The sequence below is a fragment of the Homarus americanus genome, unplaced genomic scaffold, assembly GCF_018991925.1.
Source record: "Homarus americanus isolate GMGI-L3 unplaced genomic scaffold, GMGI_Hamer_2.0 scaffold35489, whole genome shotgun sequence".
Taxonomy (NCBI): domain Eukaryota; kingdom Metazoa; phylum Arthropoda; class Malacostraca; order Decapoda; family Nephropidae; genus Homarus; species Homarus americanus.
Window position 1 is genome coordinate 1 of NW_024742116.1, and position 23,250 is coordinate 23,250.

Sequence of the window (23,250 nt, forward strand, 5' to 3'; positions counted from 1 at the left end):
CACACACGCATTGGGAGGGCAAACCATCTACTGGCCAATCGTACCTTAGAGCAATGGCATCTGTAAATTCTTGTTTGTTAAGGCTGAAACCATTTGCCCTTATCGGTAACGTAGTTAGCCAGTTCGAGGCGCCCACCTCCTGCGCTATAGCTACTTTTTTTGTCAAATTTTCTGGAACCAGCAGCAATAGTTGCTGCAACATGTCATTTTGGCAGTTCTGCCGATCTGTTGTAATGGACCTACGGATCTTAATAACTTCGCTGGTGTCCACTTCCCCTGTTGCATTCTGGGCGATTATGTGGTCAGTGAGGGCTGCCGTGAGCTTAAGTGAATTTTGATGTTCAGAGTCAGCAATCTCCTCTGGATTAGTTAGTCCCATCCCTCCCAGTCTTGGTGGAAGTGCAAAAAGTGTTCTTTCTACTAGGGTTAAGTCGTGGTGTTTTACTAGTTTGGGAATGAACTTGACACTGATTGCTTCTTCCAAAGGGTGGAGGAGGGGTCGGATCTCAGGGATGGTACGCATCAGGTAGTTCCAACGATGCTTGACTCCATGTGTGAATGCTGCAAAGGCCGCATGTGGCTCTGTGTTAGCAATCTCCGATAGAACATGGATTTCGCTAACCCACTCATTCACCTTTCCCCCTACGTACTGGGTCTTGAAGTCCGTAGTGCCAATTACTGCGCCTAGATGTCTTTGGCCGTCCTTAGTTATTTTGACCTCACTTTCGCCGAAAACCTCCACAGCCCGATCATAATGATCTGGCTTCACAATGAGGAAGGATTTGCTGGCGTTTGGGTGGTACCCTATTTGTGGACCTCGCGATGTTACCAGGTCCCACCACTTTTTGATGTCCTCCACTTTTCCTGCTCCTGTGAGGTCATCAGCATATGCCACTTGTTTGACCCCAGTTGTTTCAAACTTTATTTCTTGTTGGAGCACTGATAGGCCTATTGCATACATTGCCATTGCAACGGGGTCCCCCTGTGTTGTTCCCTCAGTCGACTGTAGGATGGTATCACCTCGTAGAGCCTTGTTGTTTACTATGTAGAGGTCTGATGGATTCCTATACGAATTTTCAACATACATCGCAAAGCTAGGACACTTGATCTTGATGTTGTGCAGTGCAGCCTTGCGGTTGAGTATGTTGAATGCGTTTGAAGCATCCACCAAGAGAACGGCCTCACAATCACGCTGCTCAAATATCAATCTCATGGCGTGAATGGCCGCCTCCCCACCAGCCTGGTGGCCAGCACACACTTGTAGGTTCCCTGCTGCTGCCCTGACATCGTCCTTTACCACCTCCATTATGCACTTTCCGATGATCCGCCTCAGCACTTCCCCCACCCCTATAGGTCTACATCCTGGATTCTTTTCCAGAGGAATAAGGCGGCAGGCCGTCAGAGCCTGGAGGTGATGGCAGCAAGAGGATGCAAGCTTTCTTGCAAGGGTGGCAATGGCAATGCAGAGTTCGCTTGCTACAGGGCCAAACTTGTTAGTGCTGAGGATGACTCTCCAACCATTTGCATCCAGACCTGAAGGGCCGGCTCCTCCTCGAGTCTTCAGTGCCTTTTTCCACACCATCTCTCCTGTTATTTTCTCGAACAGGACAACATTTGGTGGGATATAGTCACCCTGGAACCTGATGCCTTCATCTTCACTTGCAGGGGGATGTTTCTCTTTCATTAGTTTTAATGTCGCACTGTTTATTGGCATCACCCCACCGGAAGATTCCTGAGTGAGAGATCTTACCGCGAGAGACACTTTTCCCACACGCATTTTGTTTCCAAATTTTCTTGCCACGTCATCGGTGTTTTGCTTTCCGTCACCCGTAGATTTTAGTCTCTCCTGCAGTGTTCTTGCTTCACATAGGAGATCATCTAGGGCCCCAGTCCGCCACATTGTCAATCTTCTCTTCATTGCTGCCACATTTTCTTTGTGCTTAGCCTTTGTGTGTGTCCTCTGACAAAATAGATGTGGTATTATTGCCAGAATTTGATATCTTAACTACTACTACTCCAACATCTTAACTACTACTACTACAACATTTTAACTACTACAACATCTTTACTATATTACTACAACATCTTAACTACTACTACTAAAACATCTTAACTACTACTACTACAACATCTTAACTTTTTTTTTTTTTTTTTTTTTTTTTAACGTGGCCTCCAGCCTCCCCCAATAGCCACACCTTCGCCACCATTTATTTACCTTAATATTAAATATCCTAATACATAAGAAACTATCCTATCTGTGTTAAATTAGTTGAGCCGCAGATCTATGCGGCATTCAGTGACTGTAGCCTCAAAGTCGATATCTGCAGCAGTTGTCGGAGTAGGGGCAGAAGCTCTCGTTCCCTGAGGCCAGAGCAAAATACCGACCCGAAGGAGAGAAGGATGATCGACATCTCATCCAGGCTGTGACATAACTTCTGGGCTGCTGCTTCTGTTCGGAATCAGCTCAGCAGTCTGGCGTAGAAACATCTTGCCTTGGGCCCATCACAGAGGTTATGAACGCTGAAGGGTGGCTGCCTTGATCAGCATTTGAATTCTCTCCCCATATGCCCTTCTCAACGTAGATTTCTCGTTCCTCCATGCAGCATCAGGGAACTGAGTTACGGTGACAAACGGCCATGGGATCAAAAATCCTGATGTCGAAGAAAGCTCGCTGTCCCCGCGTCCAGAATCCTCGAGCACTGACGTCCACACGGGCTTCGTTAGATGTGTTTGAAGTCCTGTGTTGAAAGATCTCGCCATCCAGTGGAAGGAGGGTCGGTTCTACCATGACGTCCCGACAGATTTCCTTCAGCATATTTGCTGTGAGATCCCTTACCTCGTCATGCCTCATGCATATGAAGCCCCCCTTCTTGCAAACCATGGCGTGATCGCCATCATAGGAATAGCCACACACGCATTGGGAGGGCAAACCATCTACTGGCCAACCGTACCTTAGAGCAATGGCATCTGTAAATTCTTGTTTGTTAAGGCTGAAACCATTTGCCCTTATCGGTAACGTAGTTAGCCAGTTCGAGGCGCCCACCTCCTGCGCTATAGCTACTTTTTTGTCAAATTTTCTGGAACCAGCAGCAATAGTTGCTGCAACATGTCATTTTGGCAGTTCTGCCGATCTGTTGTAATGGACCTACGGATCTTATTAACTTCGCTGGTGTCCACTTCCCCTGTTGCATTCTGGGCGATTATGTGGTCAGTGAGGGCTGCCGTGAGCTTAAGTGAATTTTGATGTTCAGAGTTAGCAATCTCCTCTGGATTAGTTAGTCCCATCCCTCCCAGTCTTGGTGGAAGTGCAAGAAGTGTTCTTTCTACTGGGGTTAAGTCGTGGTGTTTCACTAGTTTGGGAATGAACTTGACACTGATTGCTTCTTCCAAAGGGTGGAGGAGGGGTCGAATCTCAGGGATGGTACGCATCAGGTAGTTCCAACGATGCTTGACTCCATGTGTGAATGCTGCAAAGGCCGCATGTGGCTCTGTGTTAGCAATCTCCGATAGAGCATGGATTTCGCTAACCCACTCATTCACTTTCCCCCTACGTACTGGGTCTTGAAGTCCGTAGTGCCAATTACTGCGCCTAGATGTCTTTGGCCGTCCTTAGTTATTTTAACCTCACTTTCGCCGAAAACCTCCACAGCCCGATCATAATGATCTGGCTTCACGATGAGGAAGGATTTGCTGGCGTTAGGGTGGTACCCTATATGTGGACCTCGCGATGTTACCAGGTCCCACCACTTTTTGATGTCCTCCACTTTTCCTGCTCCTGTGAGGTCATCAGCATATGCCACTTGTTTGACCCCAGTTGTTTCATACTTTATTTCTTGTTGGAGCACTGATAGGCCTATTGCATACATTGCCATTGCAACGGGGTCCCCCTGTGTTGTTCCCTCGGTCGACTGAAGGATGGTATCACCTCGGAGAGCCTTGTTGTTTACTATGTAGAAGTCTGAAGGATTCCTATACGAATTTTCAACATACATCGCAAAGCTAGGACACTTGATCTTGATGTTGTGCAGTGCAGCCTTGCGGTTAAGTATGTTGAATGCGTTTGAGGCATCCACCAGAAGAACGGCCTCACAATCACGCTGCTCAAATATCAATCTCATGGCGTGAATGGCCGCCTCCCCACCAGCCTGGTGGCCAGCACACACTTGTAGGTTCCCTGCTGCTGCCCTGACATCATCCTTTACCATCTTAACTACTACTACTCCAACATCTTAACTACTACTACTACAACATCTTAACTACTACTACTACAACATCTTAACTACTACTACTACAACATCTTAACTACTACAACATCTTTACTATATTACTACAACATCTTAACTACTACCACTACAATGTCTTTACTATATTACTATAGCATCTTATCTATTACTACTACAGCATCTTAACTACTACTACTACAACATCTTAACTACTACTACTACAACATCTTAACTACTACTCCTACTACATCTTTACTATATTACTACAGCATCTTAACTACTACTACTACAATGTCTTTACTATATTACTAAAGCATCTTAACTACTACTACTACAATGTCTTTACTATATTACTACAGCATCACAACTACTACTACTACTATTACTATAATGTCTTTACTATCTTGCTACAGCATTTCTACTGCTACTACAATGTGTTCACTATATTACTACAGCATCTCAACCTCTACTGCTACTACTACACTATAACATGTTCAGTATGAAGCTGAGGAACAAAATTCCAACCTCACTTTTTTATATTTTGTAATCTCTCCCTAAATTTCAACTTTAGGTCACCAGACGGACCAGATATTAATATTATTATTACTTTCAAAATGGATCGGGTTCAACTTGTCCAATTCAGAGACGCTCTCAAGGAGTTGGAGAATCTGGAGGCTCTCCGGACTTCGTCTGTATTAAGCCTTCACCTCCCATCATCTTCCTCCCTGATACTCGTCAAAAATAGAATCAAGGATGAACAAAGCCGCGCGGCCAACATAAAGTCCGTTTCCAACCGCTCTTCAGTGCAAGAAGCACTGAAGAGCGCTGTGGATATGTTATCCACAGTCAATGCCATGCCACCCCATGGGCTTTTAGTGTTTTACGGCCAATCAGTTCTCAACAAAGCAACCGGCGAGGTGAGTCGCCTTCGCCGGACGTTAACACCTCCTCAACCAGTTCAAGAATTTAAATACGATGTCAGCAAGACATTCTCCACGCACTCACTGCACCAATTACTCATCTCCCAAGAGGGAGGCGTTGGCTACATCGTCATCGATGGGTCAGCGGTTGCCCTTGGAACGCTCTCTGAAAATGGACTAAAAGTCCACCACCATGAAAACGTGGACATTCCAAAAAAGCACGGCAGAGGTGGCCAGTCCGCTCCCAGGTTCCAGCGCATCCGCCTGGAAAAGAGACAATTGCTGGTGAAGAAAGTAATTGCTCTCAGCGAAGATTATTTTCTGAATGAAAATAAGGCGACCGTGCAGGTTCAGGCCCTGGTGGTAGGGGGTCCTGGTCAGCTGAAGGACCAATTGGTTGAGCGTCTCCCTCAGCTCTTGAAGAGTGCTGTAAGATCTGTAATAAACACCTCATACTCCGGCCGTCAAGGTCTGAGGGAGGCCATCAATGGCACACGGGACCTCCGCCAGCACATGCTTTTGGAAAAGTCTAACACTGTCCTCAGTTCCATATTTGAAAAACTCAGGGTCGATGAACCGGACATGGTCTGCTTTGGTGATGAAGTTCGAGCGGCCATGGAGGATGGTGCCGTCAAAGTTGTCGTGCTATGGGATGAGTCCCCTGAACTCGCCTATTTTACAGAAAACTGTCCCGAGGGGACTGAGTTAATGGCGATACCCAACACAACAAATAATACCCAAATGCTTATAAGCACGTTTGGGGGGATAGCGGCCTTAAATAAATACCCAAGAGCCGTCCCAAACGAAGAAGAGGCCGAGTGAGGCAAAAAAAAAAATAAAAGAAAAAAAAATAAATAAATAGAAAAAAAAATAAAAAAAAATAAAAAATGTAAAAAATAAAATAAAATAATGTTTATTTTTATTTTTTATAAATAACAGGACTTTTCTTACTAAAACTAGTCGTTCTCAAATAGCCACTTAAAATGTACCAAAATGAACTTCACATAAGAAAGTAAACACCACCATTAACATTTCATTACAATAACAAACAATATCTTCCTTTCACTCCTATGATATACCTTACTTTAATACATATTATACATATCAATGTATAGTCAATAATATCCAAAACTATTACTCTTTATCTATATTTCACTAAACCTAATGAATATATACAGTGAGCGTAGGTAACAACCTATTAAATATATATAGTGAGCGTAGGTAATACATCTAGCAAACCAAAAGAATTACACAAAAGATAAGTATCTAAACTAAGACAATGTTAACTAATTATCACTGGGACACTAACCTAACCTAACCTAACCTAACCTAACCTAACCTAACCTAACCTAACCTAACCTAACCTAGCCTAACATAACATAATGTTACGGTCGTCCCCCTATTGTATTTAGTTTCTGTTGTTTCCCGTTTTTCTTTAGAATCGAATTTCAAAGCCCATGGTAAAGACTTTGAAAAAGTTCTTGATTATTTTATATAAGTATGTATACTAGTATTTGTTTCATTATGTAAACTTTGTAGAATGTATTCTTATTTTTTATACAGTTAAGAAAGACTGTAAGAAGCAGTTGTGAAGCATAAAAGGAATTAGAAATTATATGTTGATGAAACAAGAAAGCATTGGAACATTGTTTTGGTTCTGGTTGCTCTCTCTGTAGCTAGGTTGAGGATAGGAGGGTCAAACTTGTGTGGTGCACATTTATCTATTATTTTCTAGGCAATCATGGATAATTGTGGTGTTAACTAAAGTGCAATATGTTCATTATAGTCTAAAGAATATTATAGCAGTGAGAGAGTATTGTGTTTGGTGGAGGTAACATTATTCTGAGTGAATTGATTTGCGGCCTTTTGAACACATATTTATTATATTTTGTTGTAATTTTGAAGCTGTGTTTTGATCAAACCAGTTTTAATGGGAACAGTGGTATTGAAATAAACACCTGTCAGCTGTCAGGAGGTTGTTAGCCTATGGACTGACTATACATCCTCTAGTGCAGTGGTTCTTAACCTTTTTTGAGTCACGGACCCCTTTGGGAATCTGGTGAAAGCTATGGACCCCCCCCCCCTAGAAAAATGCACATAAGCACATAAACACAACTTTGCATGTAAACATGATAAAACCATATTATGATAGAAACTCTACAGAAAATGATATGAATAACAAGGTGAATTGTCTATGTGTCAGGTCTGATGATGAAAAGATGATAGATGAAAGTGAAGATATGAAGTTGGGGAGATGTGAAAATAAACTGTTAAATAATTCAGGTGTGATGAATAATTTAGAAAAGAAATTTGATCATTTAGGAACTGAGAAGAGAAATCAAATCATACAAATTATACACGAGTTTAGGCCTTTGTTTTCTGATGTTCCTTGGAGAACTGAGGTATTACAGCATGATGTTGAGGCTGAGAATACAACACCCATTAAGCAACACCCATATAGAGTGACTCCTAAGATGAGAGAGATAATGAGACAAGAAGTACAGTATATGGTTGATAATGATATGACTGAAAGAAGTAACAGCCCTTGGAGTTCACTCTGTGTATTGGTGACTAAACCTGATGGTATTTCATATAGATTTTGTACTGATTACAGAAAAGTAAATACAGCAATGTAACCAAAGCTGACTCATATCCTATTCCTAGAGTGGATGATTGTACTGACCAAATAGGAGATGCTAAATTTGTAACTAAGATGGATTTGTTGAAAGGATATTGGGAAGTACCACTGACTAAAAGAGCAAAAGAAATGTCTTCATTTGTGACTATGGAAGGTTTATATCAGCATAAAGTGTTACCCTTTGGTATGAAAACAGCGGTAGTACTTTCCGAAGATTAGTTAATCAAGTATTGTATGATGTTAAAGGTTGTTCTGTGTGTATAGATGATATTGTACTGTATTAAAAAACTTGGGAAGAAAATTTGTATTTAATTAGAGAAGTATTTAACAAACTGAATCAAGCAAACTTGACTGTAAACCTTGTGAAGAGTGAATTTGCTGTAGAATATCTAGGTTATATTGTTGGTCAGGGAAGTGTCAAACCAATTAATGCTAAGGTGGAAAGTACTGTGAAATTTCTTGCACCTACAAATAGAAGAGAATTATTAAGATTTCTGGGTATGAGTGGATATTATCGTAGGTTTTGTAAGAACTTTTCAACCATTGCTTTACCATTAACCAATCTGTTGCCAAAGAAAGTTAAATTTGTGTGGAGTGTTCATTGTGATGACACGTTTAAAGAATTGAAACAGATACTTATAAGTGCACCCATACTTTTTACTGTAAATTATGATAAACCGTTTAAATTGTATGTAGATGCTAGTGATTATGGAGCTGGTGGAGTTTTAATGCAAGAGAAAGATGATGTTGAGTATCCTAGGTAGAAGGCAAGTGGTGGAGAGAGAGAGAGAGAGAGAGAGAGAGAGAGCCTGGAGACTTCGACCGTATTTCCTCGTGTAAAGGACTGAGGATGAGCTTATGATTGACGAGGATTATATGGGTGTGGAAGGTGGGATGGGGAGGAGAGCGAAGATTTGTAGGAAGACGAGATGAGTGAGGAAAAGGGGAAGAAAAGGAGGAAATATCGACCCCGAGACTGTGTGGCTTACCATGAATTGGGTGTCCATCCTTCAAAGACAGCGTAAGGATGAAGCTATGAAGGATAGATGAAGCCGAAGGAGTCGGATAAAGGGGGAGAAGGCGTGTCCAAGAGAACAGAATTCACTACACAGTTTGGGCCTGGGTCTCACTCGCTGGATGGTGATGGGAAGGTTGTCTTGGGTTGGGTGTAACGTTATTGGAATTTTCTTGCCGACTATCTCTCAGAATTATAGTATTCTTTAGAGACCAGTAGCTCTGTATATCTCTATCTCTCACGCACGCACGCACGCACGCACGCACGCACACACACACACCAGACTTAGTTCATTACCTCTCCGTCACATTCTATAATCATGAGATTCTGAATTACTTTTTTCCCCTATTCACAAAAAAACAAAACATTCTTTTACCCCCTTCTCTTGTCCTACCTTCCTCCTCCCCTAGTTCCTGATCCCAGTGACAGGAGCCATTTCCTGGTTGGCGAAGGGAAAGAGATGCAGTTAAAAAAAAATAGATGCCGTGGAGTTTGTGTCAAGAGGAGAAGATTTACGCCAGATAAGGTGTTTCCTCTGGTGCTGGAGGATTGGTACAAAGATACGATTAAAGAACATCTAAACACTATACTACACCACATAGAAACTACAATTATATCCCATAACATCACACAACACCACACTACACCCATAACACCACACTTTAACACACAACACCACACTAGCTTATGTTGGAGAGAGAGATCACTGGTTCAATTATCACAGAGTATTATGTTAGCAGCAGACGACATGTTAATGCATGTTAATGTTAATGAAGAGAAATCCCATTACAGACGTAGAGAGAGAGAGAGAGAGGAAGGTTGATAAGGCGACCAAATCTATTCTCATTTACTCAACGTGTAAATAAAGACGTTATTTTTGTAACTATTAGTAAGGGATGACTGAGATTATCAAGGTACATTATTTTATGAGGGTGGAAATGACAACAGATTTGCTTTCCTTTCATATTCTCTCTCTCTCTCTCTCTCTCTCTCTCTCTCTCTCTCTCTCTCTCTCTCTCTCTCTCTCTCTCTCTCTCTCTCTCTCTCTATCTCTCTCTCTCTCTTTAATCTATACCCCCTTCTCTGCCTTCATCTCTCCATACACAGATACACCAGTACATTCCCTGTAGATAGTATCAGGGCGAAATTCATATCATAACACGAGCCAATACTTCAGTGTAGCTCCCTCCCTCCTTCCTTGCCTTCTTTCTTCTCTTCCTCCCTTCCTACCTCCCTCCCTTATTCCTTACCTACTTCTCTTCTCTCTTACCTCCCTCCCTCCCTTCTTACCTCCCTCCCTTCCTCCTTTCTTACCTCCCTCCCTCCCTCCCTCCCTCCACCCACCCTTACCTCTCTTCTTACTTCCCTCCCTACTTCTCTCCCTCCCTCCTTACCTCTCTCCCCCCTACCACAGCGCTCATGTTAATAATGTGCAATATTTCTTTTTCCTGAATCAAACCAGTGTGATACTTATATGTCAGGATATAGGCAAACATTAAATGGTGGAAGATTATCATATAGCACCAGACTATTGTGAAATTAGCAGTAATGCAATCACAACTTGTCTACTCGCCATCATCTTGCATTTGTCACAAATATGACTTCTGAGCTTAAATGTAAGTTTCAGAAATCTCTATATTGTTTGTGATAAGCTTAACCTCCTGTCTTAAATTAATGAGACACAGTTTCCTGACTTACAGGATTCTCTTCCTTTATACTTATCTTCCGGTATAATCCTACCTGGTTTTATTATACCTACCATCACAGTGGTTCTCAACCTTGTTTGCCCCATGCACCCCTTTCACCATATGTCAGAATGTCATTCACCCCTCCTTTCCAAGATTGTCTGCCTTAAAAAGTGCATTCCAAATAATATGCATATAATATTGAAAATCCTTTATTTTTTCCATATTAGTACATATACATTCCCCCCCCCCTGAAAACCTGAATTCCCCACCTGGGGGGAATTCCCCCCTGGTTGAGAACCCCTGTACCATCATATTTCTCAGTTCCTTGATTGTTATGATAATTTGTTATAGAAAGGTGTCTTCTAGGTACTTAATAGTTTCTAAGAAAACATTTCGGAAAGAATTGCAAAAGCATATAAACGACGAAAAAGTTTAGCTAAGCACACCTTTTTGTAACAAGGTTAGGTACACCAAGGTATTAATCGGTTGGAGGAGACAGCGGTGTAACTGCAATTTGTATTATATAAATATATACCCAATGTATGTTACCCAATATATATATGTATATATATATATATATATATATATATATATATATATATATATATATATATATATATATATATATATATATATATGTTAGCGGGAGAGAAAAGGAGAGAAGAGAAGACGGGAATGCTGCATTTAGCAAAAGGGGTGAGGTGCAGTCCTTAGAACAAAATATCAGGGGGGTCGTATGCATGTTTTCTCAGCACATGAGGACAGTGCTGTCTTTTTTAGGGGGGTCGATTGTAATATTCAGAAATTTCAGAGTAATTTCAAATGCCCCGCCATGAGTGATACTGAGCGTTCAAGGTCATCTGAGGGGAGGGAGCGCTGCCTGCTCATAGCGAGAGACTGCGGAACTAGGCCTATATGATATTAAATGTAATTTACCGAATTAATAATGATGCGATTCATGAAGTTAAGGGACTATTATTGAATTTGAAATTATTATAGATCGGTTAGCAGTCTGAATAATGTTACGGGTGTCCCAAGGAGTTATTAGTTAGGCGGAAAATATATCACGTAGGCCCAAGCTAGCGCCTTGGGGAGACGCGACGCTGGCTAGGCCCAGTCCCGGAGAGCATTCACACAAACAAGACGTTCCGCGCGTCCATCAGAAATAGTCACGTGGCCTAGTCACCTGTGCTGCGCTATTGCAGTATAACAAGTAAGTCTCATTCGATCTCAGACAGGGTTAGATAGGGCAGTGATAAAGTAAACTAGAGCTAACAGTGAGTTCATTTCAGGGTTTCCGTCAGAACCCACTTGATTGGAGTTGACTGCGAGAGATTGACTGCCGTTGATGATTGAGGGTGGCGATTGTCGCCATTGGACCGATCAGTGTAGGCCTGTCACTGTTTAGCGGGGTAGCAAAGGATCTCTTGAGTGAACGAGTGCTCCCGACAACTAAAACGACACGGGACCAGCATCGGCAGTGGGTGATCAGTTCTTACCACTCCGGTGCACAACACCACGTGTCCTCGGTCAGCTAGTGAAACCCTCTTGCTAACGGGAAGCTAAAGTTTCTCTCAACTGCACAAGGTCTGATTGGCTCACTCTCTTCCTGCCCATGGACGCACTGGGAGTACACTGAGGCTATCTGAGTATAATAATGGTCACACACTGAGACCGTGAGTCTAGGACTCTAGGAGATACCTAGAGGAACATTTTATCTTCATTATTACGGGTGTAGTTAACACCACTCCTCAGACTGATATTATCTTGACGTGTGTAGTTAATATTTCTTAAATAATTTTGATAATATTGTTTTGAATGTTTGTGCCATTAAGTGGAACCAGAGTGATACTGTGATTGATTCTTTTAATGCATCTGATTGTTCTTCATAATTCTGATCTCAGGTATAACCTTGTTCCCCAGAGTAGTGGTTAAATTAGGTTAGGAAGTGTGCATCTGTTGGGGTGCTATAATTTTGTTGAGTGCCCTTAAGGCCTATTCATTGTAGAGTATTTAATTTCTTAAATTTTATTACCATTTCCTCAGTGACTGATATTATCTTGCTGAAAGCCCTTAAGGCCTATTCATTGTAGAGTATTTAATTTCTTATCTTTTATTACCATTCCTCAGTGACTGATATTATTTTGTTGAAGACCCTTAAGGCCTATTCATTGTGGAGTATTTAATTTCTTATTTTTTAGTACCATTTCCTAAGTGACTGATATTATTTTGTGAAAGCCTTAAGGCCTGTTCATGTGTGCGAGCAACATTTCTTAATACTTCAAATTTATTGTTGCCTGTGTTTCCAATAATTTCTATGTCATGTATAACTTTTATTCCCCAGAGTAGTGTTTAAAGTTTAAGTTAAGAGGTGCGCATATTGGTGTACCATTATTTGATTGTGTTTGTAGTGTTGGAGGGAATATAAGTGTCTAAAAATTACAGTGTGTCTCATTCATCCCAGTCACAGACGCTATCCTTCCACGGGTCACGGACAGTTCATTTTGTGTAGTAGATTTAAGTGTTCTTGTGCTGGTTCGGGATTTTTCTCAAAGGGGCGCTTCCACTGCCTTTACCATCTATTAAATTTTAATAAACCCCAAGTCAAGTGAAATTAAAGTCCAGCAAATTCCGACCGGTTACATATATATATATATATATATAATCAACGACCTCACCAGCAAGGAATCGAACCCTCGACCTACTGGGTGGCCCTAGGGAACGCTTACCGGCTAGCCCACAAGGACACTAAAAGCAGTTCTAGACTCTGTTATATTTCACACAAAGCCTGTTCATCGAGCTGATGGCGCCGTGAACCTCATTGGGAAACTGCCCGTGCCTCGTATGTGGTGTCAGTAGCATTTTACCGAATCCAGCTGGTATGAAGCGTTCCCTAGTCCCACCCAGTAGGTCGAGGGTTCGATTCCTTGCTGGTGAGGTCGTTGATTTTATATATATATATATATATATATATATATATATATATATATATATATATATATATATATATATATATATATTTATTTAATCGGCAAAAGGGAATTTATTCTCACTTGACTTGGGGTATATTATTATTAGATGGTAATTGCAGTGGAAGCGCCCCTTGGAGAAAAAACCCGAACCAGCGCAAACACACTTAAAATACTAAAAAATGAATTCTCCGTGACCCGTGGAAGGATAGCATCTGTGATTGGGGTGAATGAGATGCACTGTAAAATTTAGACACTTCTATTCCCTCCAACACTACAGACACAATCAATAATGGTACACCAACAGGTGCACACCTCTTAACCTGGCTTAAAACACTACTCTGGGGAATAAAAGTTATACATGATATTGAAATTATTAGAAACTTAGAAAATGCCTCATAAGACAACAATAAATTCAAAGTACTAAGAAATGTTGCTTGCGCACATGAACAGACCTTAAGGGCTTTCAACAAAATAACACCAATCGCTGAGAAAATGGTATAAAAAATAAGAAATTATTAACTCCATCATGAGTAGGCCTTAAGGGCACTCAACAAAATAATGTTACACCAACAGATGCACACCTCTTAACCTGGCTTAAGACACTACACTGGGGAACAAAAGTTATACATGATATTGAATTATAAAGAAATATTAAATGCATTAAAGGAAAACTAAATCACAGTATCACTTACAACGGAAAGGATGAACCTCGTCTGAAAACACTTCCCTCGTTATCTGACCTCAATTAGTGGCACATAAACATTGGAAAACAATACTATCAAAAATATTTAAGAAATATTAACTACACACAACAAGACAATATCAGTCACTGAAAAAAGAGTATTAACTACACACATAGGTTCTTCATGCACTCGTATTTTCTTAAGGCACAAACAAGCCCTTCACATCCTTGGAAAATGTTCCTCTAAGTACCCACTAGACTCCTGGTCTCAGTGTGTGACCATTCATTAACTCAGCTAGCCTCATTTTACACTCAGTACATCCATGAAACGGAAGGGAGTGAGCAAATCAGACCTTGTACAGTTGAGGGGAGCTCTAGCTTCCCGTTAGTAAAAGGTTTTCACTAAACTGCCTTTAGATATGTAGTTAGTTGTACACCCAGACAGCTGGTTTCACTCCAACCCTCACTGCTCACTCAACTGCGTGGGCTCAACTCAGATGAGTGGACGCGTTCTGATCGTGTGGACGTTCATACGGCGTGGGCTCTACAGAATCCCTGCAATATACCCTTTGTTAGCTATTGTCTCACATCACCGTCACTGACTCATTGTTTGTTCCTACCGCCCTATCTAGCTCTGTCTGAGATTGAATAAAACTCACTTGTTAATACTGATGTCTGCTTGCCCACTGCCTCACAACTCCAAACACGCGCTCCTACAAGGCGTTCACCCCGCTAGGGATTTATTTTCCGCACAACTAATAGCTTAGATTAAGGCTTACGCAACATTTTCAGACTGGGAGACGATCTATAATAACTTTTAATTTAATATCTGTCATTTAATTTCATAATTCACGTTCATATTAAGTTGTCAGAGTATCCTTAATATTATATGGGTGCAGTTCAAGAAACTATCACTATGCGCGGGCAGCGCCACCATCCCTCAGACGACCTTGAATGACTCAGTATTGCCAATATTGTTAATTGCGTCTCTAAATATTACACTGAAATTTCTGAACATTACATATATATATATATATATATATATATATATATATATATATATATATATATATATATATATATATATATATATATATATATATATATATGTGTGTGTAATAATAATAATAATAATAATAATTAACGGTTTATTGAAAGAGCTTGGCAGCCAGAAGGCTGAAAATATACAGTTACATATTTGGGGAATGGGTTACGAATTACAAATAATATACAAGTGACATAAGTGACACAAATAAGACATATAGTAACTTAGATGGGGATCAGCTCAAAATACAGTTCATTTCAACATAGTGACAGTGTAGGGAGCAGTGTTTACTGGGAGTGGATACACTGATTTATTACATGTTATTGATAATTTTTACAATGGTTGGGACTGGGCTGTTCTTATAGCGATCAGTTCGTGCACGTATGGGCTGGATGCGGTTGTGGTGTCGAACAACAATTCTCGGACAGGGGATCTCAGGTGGTAGTAGGGGCCGGTGTCGGGGATGGTGTAGAAGCTTCTTACCAAATTTGCAGATGAGGCCGTGGTGATGGTCAGTGAGAGTCGAAAGGGTCAGTGTGTTGAGCGCTTCTTGATATGTGGTGTAGGAAGGGGAGAGAATAATCTTGCATGCCCTCTTTTGCACTTTTTCTAGGTGTTTACGTTGTGTGGCATTTAGAGAGGAAGACCAGGTGGGGGAGGCATAGGTGAGCTTGGGAAGTATGAATGTTGTGTATACACTGAGGAGCTCGTGTGCGGGAACTCCGAGGGACTTGAGTCGGCGGAGGAGGTGGAGACGGAAACTGGAGGATTTGACAACTTCACTGACGTGTGGTTTCCAATTTAGTTTGTTGTCTATGGTGACGCCGAGGAGCTTCGTGGAATCTACAACCTGGAGTGTGTTCGGACCTAGGGTAATGGAGGGAGGTGGGACAATGTCGGAGGAGAGGTTGATGTGCATAACCATGGTCTTGGTATGGTTGATGGTGACATGATTGTTGGTGGCCCAGTTTTGGAGACTGTTCAATAAATCCTGAAGGGCGGTATAGTTGGGAGCAGAATTGTTGACGCTGATCCCAATGGTGGAGTCGTCGACATATTTCCAGCGAGCAGGGGTTTCTCTTAGGGCATCATTGATGAGCATAAGGAAGCAGAGTGGTCCCATCTTGGTGCCTTGGGGGACGCCACAGGTGAGTGACTGAAAGGTGGAGACAGCCCCTCGGAAGCGTACAGCTTGGCGTCGGTCACTGAGGAAGTCTGTAAGCCATGGTATGAGATTTCTCCGAAGCCCGAGGTCAATAGCTTTGTTTATGATTATATTGTGGTCGACTAGGTCAAACGCTTTAGTGAAATCAACGAAGGCGACAGCTACAGACGTTTTTCGTTTCTCGAGATGGCGGTATATGTAATCGAGAAAGCTGACAAGACAGTGAGTGGTGGAGGAAGTTTTCATGTTGCCAAATTGCTGAGGGTCTACGACTCCTGCAATATCAGCATAAGCCCTGTCAAACACAAAACTTTCACAGATTAGGCTGGGTATTGGGGTGATTGCAATAGGTCGTAGCTGATTTAAGGATTGTGGGCTGGTTGACTTGGGCACTGGTGATACATAAGAGGTCTTCCAGTCAGCTGGGCATCTGGCTTGACTGAGAGAAGCATTGATGATGGAGCAGAGGGGTTTAGCAAGCTCCGGGGAGAACTCCTTGAACAGTTTCATTGGTAAGTCAATGGGGGTGGTAGAGCGTTTTAATTTTAGTTTGTCCAGGCGTTTTGCTACGTCAAATTCTTCTACTAAGTCAGTGGGAAGGGGGGGCTGGTAGGTAAGCAGGGAGAGTGGTTGTGTCAAGCCGTGGGAGCGTCTGGCATATAGTAGCGAAATGGTTATTTGTTTGCTCAGCTGCGTCAACATTAGTGAGATGGCTGAGGAAGGGGAGGGGATGTGTCATATTGTTTAGTCCACAGAGTTCCTTAAGCTTACCATACCATTGACTGATGTTGGTCTGCTTCAGGTGTTGTAATTTGGTTGGGTAGTGGGACTTCTTTGCAGTGCGTATTTCGCGGATGACTCTGTTGCGAAGTGACCTGTAGCGGATGTGGTCATTGAGATGAAATGCTCTGTCTCTCTGTTGCATAAGTCTTTTGATCCGAGGTGTGATCCAGGGCAAGTCAGCTGGGTGAGATCTGACGGACTTCTCGGGGAAGAAGTGGTGGTGAGCTTCGGTGGTGGTGAGCTTCGGTGGTGGTGTTGGTATAATTTATCCATTTGGTTTCCACGTCATCCACGCTGAGTACTTCAGTCCAGGGATAGTGAACTATCCACTGTCCAAAGAGGCGTACTGCAGAGTCAGTAATCGGCCTGTAGGTCTTGATGTAGGGTCTCTGTACTTGAGTGGGAGTGGCAGCAGGGGACCAGAGCACTGATAAGTGTGTGCTACACCCGATTGGAGGCAGTGGTTGAGGAGGTTGGTACTGGTCCGCTAAGTCAGTTAAGATAAGGTCAAGGGTGTTTTGACCGTGTGTGGGGAAGGTCACGACTTGTGATAGTGATAGCTGGTCCTGGATATCAGTGGTGTCAATTTCATTTAAATCCCCACATAATACTAACTTGGCACATGGGTACCTAACTCTGAGGTGGTCTGAGGTGGTGATGAGATGATTGATAAGAGTGTCTCTGGTGGGTGATCGAGGCGGATGGTATGCTACACAGATTATGATGGAGGCAGTGTTGCGTGGGTGTGCCCGCAGCACGACACGTACCCATAATGCTTCCACATCTGCTGGGACTTGAACATCCAGGCGTGAAGGGCGTAGGTCATCTTGACAGAAGAGGGCAACGCCCCCTCCGCGTCTTTGTGAACGAAGGTGATGAAAGAGTTGATATCCCTCAATATGACACGTTTCAGGTACAATTTGCCAAGCCTCACATATGGCAACGACGTTCGCGGCGGTTGACCTGACTGTAGTTGCCAGCTCGTCGAACTTGTTAGCTAGGGAGTGACGTTGGATAGCAGTAAAGACGGGAGATCATACCATATCCGTGGAACTTCAGTGTTTGTGTGTTTGTGTGTTTGTGTGTGTGTGTGTGTGTGTGTCCGCACGAGAATCTCGGAAACTACTTTACCGATCTGTAGTGATGATGGATGGTGTTATATGTAGTGATGATGGATGGTGTTATATGTAGTGATGATGGATGATGTTATATGTAGTGATGATGGATGTTGTTATAGGTAGTGATGTTGGGTGGTGCTATATGTAGTGATGATGGATGGTGCTATATGTAGTGATAATGGATGGTGTTATATGTACTGATGATGGATGATGTTATATGTAGTGATGATGGGTGGTGTTATATGTAGTGGTGATGATGGATGATGTTATATATAGAATATGAAAAGTATCTCTCTGTTGTCATTGGCAACATGGATAAGAAATGTGAATACTGCGGTGCAAAGAAGTACACAGGAGAATCTGCTGGACTGTGCTGCTCTCATGGGAAAGAACGACTGCCAAATTTGGAAAAACCACCACAACCATTGAAGACTCTCATGCTGGGAACAACACCAGAGTCAAAACACTTCTTGGAAAATATACGGAAGAACAATTCATGCTTCCAGATGACATCCTTTGGAGCTACCAGAGTAGTTCGTGAGCACGGATATATCCCCACATTCAAAGTCCAGGGTCAATTCTATCACAAAGCAGGATCCCTCTTACCACTGGAAGATGAGCAGGCAAAGTTCCTCGAAATCTACTTCATGGGAGATCATGAAAAGCAGACTACTATCAGGTGTGGCAACATTCAAGATGTTAGACATGACATTGTCCTATCAATCCAAGAAATGTTGCATGAGCGCAACACGTATGTATAGTCATTTAAAAATGCCCTGGAAAACATGCCTTCTGACGAGTACAAAGTCAGGATCAAAGCAGACACCTTAATGCACTACAGTGAGATAATGTGGAGCCTCCCGGAGGGTGGCGTCCTACCGTGGCCTAGCGAAAGAGCCGCCCGGAGGGCGACGATTCCGCTAGTATTGCATAAAAGGAAGTAAAACTGTATAAAAGGAAATAAATAATGTAAAAGAGGAAGTATCAGAGACAAAAGTCAGTTATGTAACTTTATTAAAAACCATAAGTTAATCCAATACTAATTTACACAACAATTATTTGACTTTAGATACAAGACAGTGTTAAACCACATCTAAAGTCAAAACAACGCATAAGATGGTACTGTTAACACCAGGAATAAGGATACTTATATAAACACTGAAGTTGAAATACTGTACATGGACGACTGTGCAGCCATCACACTACGTTATGTTACCCAGATGTGTTGAGTAGTATTATTACACAGCAGCCGCAAGTTGTAGAGCTGTCAGTATAAAACACATCTCCCCCCCCACCTGTACTCCTTACTCCTCCCTCCTCCAGGTCCTCTCTCCTTTTCTCTCTTCCCCTCCTCACTATTCTTCTTTCCTCTCGTCTTCTCCTCTGTCTTCCTCCCTCCTTCCCTGCATTCTCCTCCCCTCCTCACTACACCCTCCCCCTTTTATCACTACTTCCTCCTCCACTTATCACTCGTCCCCTCAGTGGATTGTGGCAGCCATCTCTGTAGGTATAAGATTTTATTTGGTTGATAATAATTTTTTAGAGAAAATTAAAATAAAACCTGGATAATGATTAATATGGTTGATGAAACTCAAGGAAACAAAAAATTGAAGACCAAAATATTAATAGGAATAATAACTGATTAAAATTAATAAATGAGTGAACAAAAGTATTAATATTGAAATATATAAACAATTAATATAATATAGATTAATAGTAAATATATGTATTGAGCACAACGATGAAATAGAATATATTTACACTAGTGACAGACATGTTGTTTACCTTCAGTTCTTTTACCTTCAAGGGTTATATTTTAAACCACCATCTTAAACGGGTTACACTTTAAACCACCATCTTTAAAGGGTTATAGTTTCAACCACCATTTTAAAAGAGTTATGGGCTAAAACATCATCCATAAAGGGTTATTGCTTAAGCCTTCATCCTCAAAGCGTTATAATTTAAACCATGGAGGTTGAATGGATGGAGGCGGTGTTCGCTGTGTATGTAACAGAGGCACGTGAAACCAGGCTGCCATCTTGGTCAGGGCAACAAGGTCACAGTTGCTGCAGCTACTTACGAAGAAACGTTGATTGCAAATAACTATGCAGGATTCATACTATTGTTTTATTTATTATGCACATTATAGAGGGATCAAACAAGGAGGATGAAGTCACTGAGAGAAAAGCGCTGCCATATTGGCAAAGGCATCAGGTCACTCCGTGACTTCACCTGAGGCAGCGGGTGCCGCCTCCATCCATTCAACCTCCTTGATTTAAACCATCATCCTTAAAGGGTTATATCTTAAATCATTGCCCCTCAATCGGATAAACCTTAAGTTACACATAACAGTAGGCGAGTTAATACCACAAGGAAAATCACCAGAACATTGTCTCCTCCCCTAACATACAGAAGGTGTGTTCTTGGTTTTCTTTTACCTGGCATTTTATCTTGTATAAAAATTCAGTGAGAGAGTACCAAAGTCCATGCTATCATTTTTTTTCTTTACTTTTTGTTGTGTACACAGATCTAAGTTAGAAAATATTTCAAGGAAGCGCCAAGCACATCACAGGGGACGAACACAGATGTTATCAGCCTGGAGTTTTCAGTCTTGGTGAAGGTCAGATTTAATACTCATCTAAACGGTGTATTTGTCCGTAAAATGTGATGGTACCACAAGGATGTGTATCACTACTATTACTCATCAGTTTGTTGTAGTTTGTTATACCTTGACACAACTTCTGCCGCAGTTGGGGTGTAAACAGCAGCGACGCTCGCCATTCTCTCCTTCGCCATTTTCCCCTTCCCCATTTTCCCCTTTACTGCTTTCCCCATTTCCATTCTCCCCTTCGCCATTCTCCCTTTCGCCATTCTTTCCTTCGCCATTACCATTGTCCCCTCTGCAGTCCTTGTCGTTGTTGCAGCGATGAAGAAATTGGACACACGCTAAATCCGGGTCAGGTGGAGGACAGTCTTTCCTGTGGAAGGATTATCGTGTTTGTAAAGACTAAGAATGGCGTCTATTACGTTATTTACGAAGGTAAAAACAAACATGTTAGCTTAGCTGTAAGAAATAGTTGCTTAGTTTAATAATAAATCACACAGAGACATTTAATTATCATTAAATTTTGCAGATTTATTTTTAATGTGTTTGGGAAGTTTCACAAAACTCCATCGAGGAAGAAATCATGATATGAACATTATGAGTGACCATGAACTGGCTATAATCTACGTCAGTGCGGATGAGTGAAAATGTTCTTCTTAGTCAGTCATTAAGTTGATGACTTAAATATTGTGGGTGAAATATTATAAGTGTGGTGTATCATCACTACACTAACATAATGATTGTAGTATTGTATAGTGAAGTAATATAAGTAAGGTGTATCATCACTACACTGACATTATGCCTGTAGTATTGGGAAGTGAAGTATTATGATCGTGATGTAATACCACTAAACTAATGCATACAAAATATCACCCTAACCAGGTAAAGTATTCATTAACCTTGAGCTACATCATACAACCATAGGAGTTGTACACTAAGTTTCACTTCTAAGGTAGAAACTTGGACTGCTGTCTGTTTGTACACTTATTAACACAGTAACTGACACACATCGTAACTAGACATGACAAACTTTACGCCACTTCCTCTTCTATCTGTTCTACTGAATATTTGGCTCTACACCTGACAGATGTTACTAACAAGTCACATCTCTTAAGTAGAGTGTTGATAGTAACAGAAACATTTTATAACAAAACTATGAATTATGCTTTAGGAACTCACGATTGTTTTGCCTGAAATCTGGTCAGGCAGGTTTTGCCACAGTCGACCTCACAGCAGTACAATTCGTCATCACACTGTGAGTGAGACTCACAGGTCTGGTTGCAAGAGTACCCATTGTCACCAACAGGAGGACACACGTCTGCCCCACTACCAGTAGGAACTATTCTTAATCCTCCAGGAGCTTAAGTATGATTCTTAAAACAAATTATTGACTTAAGATCAATATATGAATCTTCACATCTCTAAGTGGTCTGGGATATTTTTGAATGACAATAAATTTTAACAAGACCTGTGACCCTTGATTATATAAAGCAATATAGGAGCTTTAAGCTATAATAATAATAATAATAATAATAATAATAATAATAATAATAATAATAATAATAATAATAATAATAATAATAATAATAATAATAATAATAATAATAATAATAATAATAATAATAATAATAATAATAATAATATTATTATTATTATTATTAATATTTAAAGAAGTACATGTTTAGTAGTTTACCTACAAGTATTAACAAGCCGAACTTATAAATGAAGGATTGACTCGAGCAGATGTAACTATTACTTACGATCCATTTCGATCAGACTGTCCCGAACGTGACACTGCCACCATCACTGACTGTGAACAGATGAAAGGGGGAAGCGTTTATAACAAGCACATTACCTTATATAGTTATATACATACCACACACTACTAAACCAACCAACACAATCTATAGCACACACACACACACATACACACCTCACACTACTCACCACACATAACACTACAGTGAACATCAACAGCTTCATCTTGAGTTCTTCAGCAGTACAACTGTAAGGTGCAGAACGACGTGTGTATGACGGTGGACTATGCTGGCTGTTGACTGAACTTCTGAACCTGACAGCGTCTTACACAGCGGGTCGCTTTGATCGACAGGCTTATAAATGGCAGTGTTGCGGGAGGTGGGGATGTAAGGAGGGATAAGTAGGAGCGCTGGAATGAAGTGAGTGGAGTTGGGTGGTGGGTGGTTGCTGGGTAGGTGGTTGACGGAATAATATCACAGGAATACAAACAAGCGCAACTGACCTGAACGTGACCTCATTTTGCCTGACACTAAACTAACCCCATCTAACACTAAATTACCCGTACACTAACAATAACTAGGCGGAGCCTAATCCAATATAATCTAACATAACCTAGTCTAATATAGTCCAAATCGACA

At 41.4% G+C, this 23,250-nt stretch overlaps 1 protein-coding gene across 2 annotated transcripts; it reads right to left on the reverse strand.

Annotated features, from left to right (window-relative positions):
• Positions 1-19,633: 19,633 nt before the first annotated feature.
• LOC121876499 (WAP four-disulfide core domain protein 2-like) lies at positions 19,634-22,660 on the reverse strand. 2 transcript variants are annotated; one of them, XM_042381626.1, is made up of 4 exons: positions 22,615-22,660; positions 22,034-22,180; positions 21,139-21,227; positions 19,634-19,750 (listed from the first exon to the last, which is right to left on the reverse strand). In XM_042381626.1, exons 1-4 carry the CDS (start codon positions 22,656-22,658, stop codon positions 19,728-19,730), a joined length of 303 nt encoding a protein of 100 aa, XP_042237560.1. In that variant the 5' UTR covers positions 22,659-22,660; the 3' UTR covers positions 19,634-19,727. The 2 variants fall into 2 exon arrangements, with proteins under 2 accessions (XP_042237560.1, XP_042237559.1); XM_042381625.1 differs by having other exon boundaries at positions 19,640-19,750; positions 20,978-21,227.
• Between the last annotated feature and the right edge of the window lie 590 nt (positions 22,661-23,250).